The sequence below is a fragment of the Pundamilia nyererei genome, unplaced genomic scaffold (genome assembly GCF_000239375.1).
Source record: "Pundamilia nyererei isolate P.nyererei 1_Seehausen unplaced genomic scaffold, PunNye1.0 scaffold00285, whole genome shotgun sequence".
NCBI lineage: Eukaryota > Metazoa > Chordata > Actinopteri > Cichliformes > Cichlidae > Pundamilia > Pundamilia nyererei.
Window position 1 is genome coordinate 150,622 of NW_005187686.1, and position 3,821 is coordinate 154,442.

The 3,821-nt window shown below is 44.4% G+C and overlaps 1 protein-coding gene across 4 annotated transcripts in view; it reads left to right on the top strand.

The window, feature by feature from the left end:
• Nucleotides 1-2,094: 2,094 nt before the first annotated feature.
• Nucleotides 2,095-3,821, top strand: part of slc31a1 (solute carrier family 31 member 1) — a 9,183-nt gene continuing 7,456 nt past the window's right edge. For 2 of the 4 annotated variants that reach the window (XM_005750712.1, XM_005750713.1), the window contains exon 1: nt 2,095-2,347. Coding sequence is in view for 1 of the 4 variants with exons in the window: in XM_005750710.1 (XP_005750767.1) it covers nt 2,413-2,464 (52 nt within the window). In the remaining 3 variants the exon portion in view is untranslated. The other 2 variants (XM_005750711.2, XM_005750710.1) reach the window with 2 other exon arrangements.

A 3,821-nucleotide genomic window follows, 5' to 3' on the forward strand; every position in this document is an offset into this window, starting at 1 on the left:
AACACCACAGTCCAGGATGAGACAACAAAGCTGGACTGAAAGACAGCACAGAGGCACTAATAATGGCAGCACAGGAACAAGCTCTGAGTACAAGATCCATAGAGGCTGGGGTCTATTACACTAGGCAAGACCCCAGGTGCAGGCTGTGTAAAGATGTCCCTGAGACAATCCAAGCTAAGATCCTGTGGGACTTCCAGATACAGACGGACAAAATGGTGCTGGCTAACCGACCAGACATAGTGGTGGTAGACAAGCAGAAGAAGACAGCTCTAGTGATAGATGTAGAGGGAAGTACCAATGGCTCAGAGAAGAGCTTGAGAATTACCCCGTGGTAATCGGAGCACTAGGTGCAGTCACTCCCAAGCTAGGCAAGTGGCTCCAGCAGATCACAGGAACAACATCGGAGATCTCTGTCCAGAAGAGCGCAGTCCTAGGAACAGCTAAGAGACTGCGCAGGACCCTCAAGCTCCCAGGCCTCTGGTAGAGGACCCGAGCTTGAAAGAAAGACTGCCGCAGGGGCGAGTGGGAAATTTATAAATAAATGTGTATATATATGTATATATATATATATGAATAAATACATAATGTGTGTGTGCTCAAATTTTGTTTTGTCTTTTTTCTTTTTATTGTTTTATTGGTCCAGAAGCTCCAGTGGCACAATTGGTTAGTACACTGTACTTATATTTTTATTGTTCAAAAATGTTTAACAATTTCATTGTTGTATTTATTTTGAGTAATTTAAACAACATAAAAAAGAAGAAACAGTTACTCCTTTCCGTCAGTTAATCATAAACTCGTTCATTTGAAATGGTTTAAACTTTAGTGTACAGGGTCAAACTCTGCCCATTTATAACACGTCTCTCACACACACACACACGTGTACTGTAATCAAGTTCTTCCTGGGCTCCATAAGAAATCTTTGCACTGTGATAACACACCATAAAAAAGCACACACAGTAAATAACTGTGACACATGTGCGTGTGTGTGCATGTGAACATGTTTATGTTCATATTTTTGCTGCATTCCTGAAGGAGTAGTGCATAATGGTAAGCCCCAGCAGCATTTGGTGTCTGCCTCCATCAGTCGTCATCACCCTCCTGTTTTCTCTCTCTGAAGCTTTTTGTAAAATAAATGGCCTGCATTTGTATAGCGCTTTTCTAGTCCCTAAGGACCCCAAAGCGCTTCACACTACATTCAGTCATCCACCCATTCACACACTGGTGATAACAAGCTACATTGTAGCCACAGCTGCCCTGGGGCGCACTGACAGAGGCGAGGCTGCCGGACACTGGCGCCACCGGGCCCTCTGACCACCACCAGTAGGCAAACATGGGGTTAGTATCTTGCCCAAGGATATTTGGCATGCAGCTAGGAGGCAGCCTGGGATCGAACCACCGACCTTCTGATTAGTGGCTGACCTGCTCTGCCACCTGAGCTACAGCCAGGTGGCAGAGCTGTGGTGAATGAATTGATGACATTCTTACCTGCATATGACCTTTTAACCCTGACTGTAAACAAACATGATTCAACTGAAGCATCACCAGTGAACAGGTCCTTCAGCCTGATGGAAACCATCTGTGTGAGTGAGCTCCGGCCTGTGAGGACATCCTGCACAGGGTTGAGCCCTCATTCGTCATCCCGAGACAGTGTGACTCCAAGTGTACTCCTTTGTCAGGGACAGGAGCTCATCTCAGTGAACAGGTGCACATACCTGCAGCAGGGTCAGTTTCCTGCTCCAGCTGTGAGAGCAGAACTTCACATCTGCCTGCTGACGGCCACAAACAGTCACAGCACCTGTTTGTCCTCTGATGCGCTTCAGTCGTTTTTATTGTTTTTGATGGTTTTATATATTTTTTTGTTTTAAAAGATTTTCTGTTGTTTTTGTTGTTTATGGCGTTTTTTTCATAATTTTATTGTTTCTGTTCTTGTTTATTATTTTATTTTTTTATTGTTGTTCTTGATGGTTTTATTGTTGGACTCTGACAAGTGACGTGACTTGATGGCATCACTTTTTGCCCTGCTGTTTGTCACCTGACTCGTCATTACAAAAAGTCTACGACGTGGCTTCCGAGGCTCTGCCCCCTCATCAGGAGTTGCCCTCTGATTGGTGATTCGTTTTTTCCCTTCAACCTCCTCTAAGCTTCGTAAAAACGTCTTGACGTCACTGCCGGAAGTGGCGGCGTAGTGGCGCAGAGGCAGACAGTGAGAACTTGAGCTGAGCGACTTTTTTTCCTCCTCCTTCTTCTTTCTGTGGTTCTTCTTTGGGTTTTTCCCCAGAACCTCTGAGTTTGTTGCTTCGGAGCCGACGAAGGAAGAGAGCAGGAGGAACTTCCGGACCTTTTCCAGGTGAGCTGACCTGAGTTTGATTCGTCGGAACTCTGCCAGTGACCTCTGCTGCAACGCGCTAGCACATGACTGGCGGTTGTACGAGACTCCCTGCAAAAAAACTTCAGTTTAAGAAAGGTGAGCTTTAACGGTAAACGGGCAGGTCCGAGATCGGAACCAGCAACCGGGTCGGAAACGGGAGGTTTGCGTGATTACTCCGGCTCTGTGCAGCCCTCCCCTCAGAGTTCAGGTCCTTGTGAACCCCCCCGCTGTGTGACGTGAATACCCCTCAGATCCGCTGTCGTGGCCGCCCGCTTTGCTTCCAGAATTCCACAGATTTCAAAGGGAGTTTGGTGACGAACTGTGATTGGCGAAGGCAACACGCAGCGGCACAGCAGGTGCAGTCTGCCACGTGCACGCGCGTGTACATGGACACGGCGGCTGTAAGTGGCCAGGTGTCCTCAGGGATCCCACTCACCTGAGTGTCTGTGTGTGTTTTCGAACCCTGCAGTCAGCTGAGACTGGATGTCACCTGGATGGGTGACGCTACGTCCAGATGAACAGAATCAACCTTTTGGAATTCTGTGTGTCTTCTACACGCGACAAAAACACTTGGATCATAATCCGACAGAGAAGAAGAAACAAACCTGACGTCCTCAAACCACGGCGTGACCTCAGATAACATCACTGTGAAGACACCGAGACGGTGTTTTCACAGTGATGAACACACAGTGATGAACACGCACGCGCGCACACACAAACTCGTTTTCATATGTTCGTGAGTACATCTCATTGACATAATGCTTTCCCTAACCATCTAAATGAATGCTTAATCTTAACCCTCAGCCTAAACCTAACCATAACCCAATTGTAACCCTGACACTAAAACCACATTTTGAGCTTCACAGGCATTTTGTCCAATTTTCTGTCCTCACAAAGATGTCAAAACATGTACACACACACACACGACTGTAGAACCGGTTGCTCAGAGTTATGCTGGGAACATACTAGAGGTGGAAGTCACCATGCATCCCACAATACGATATTATCACAATATTTAATGCACGATACGATATTATTGCGATTTTAAAAAAATATTTTGCAATATTCAGATTCGGTACATATAGTTAAACTTTATCAATATTCATTTAATCTAATATCAAAGTCTCACACTCAGTCTTTCTCTCATTTCAGTCAGTTTTATTGTTGACAAACTGAACGGTTTGTATTACAGTCTAGTCCAACTTAACTGAATGCAACCATCTGGTACAATTATAGCTATTCTGAACTATGCAATTTATGAAAACTATGCAGCCTATTCAGCAACTGAAGAATTTGAAAGTAAATTAAAACAAAATATAAATTTACATTAAATAAAAAAAGTTTTAAACTTAATTAAAATAAAACATGTCTTAAATTAAAATAAGTAAACTGTCATATTTATTGCTGCCAAAAAAAGTTAAACACATTTGGACAGTGAAGGAATGTCAGGATT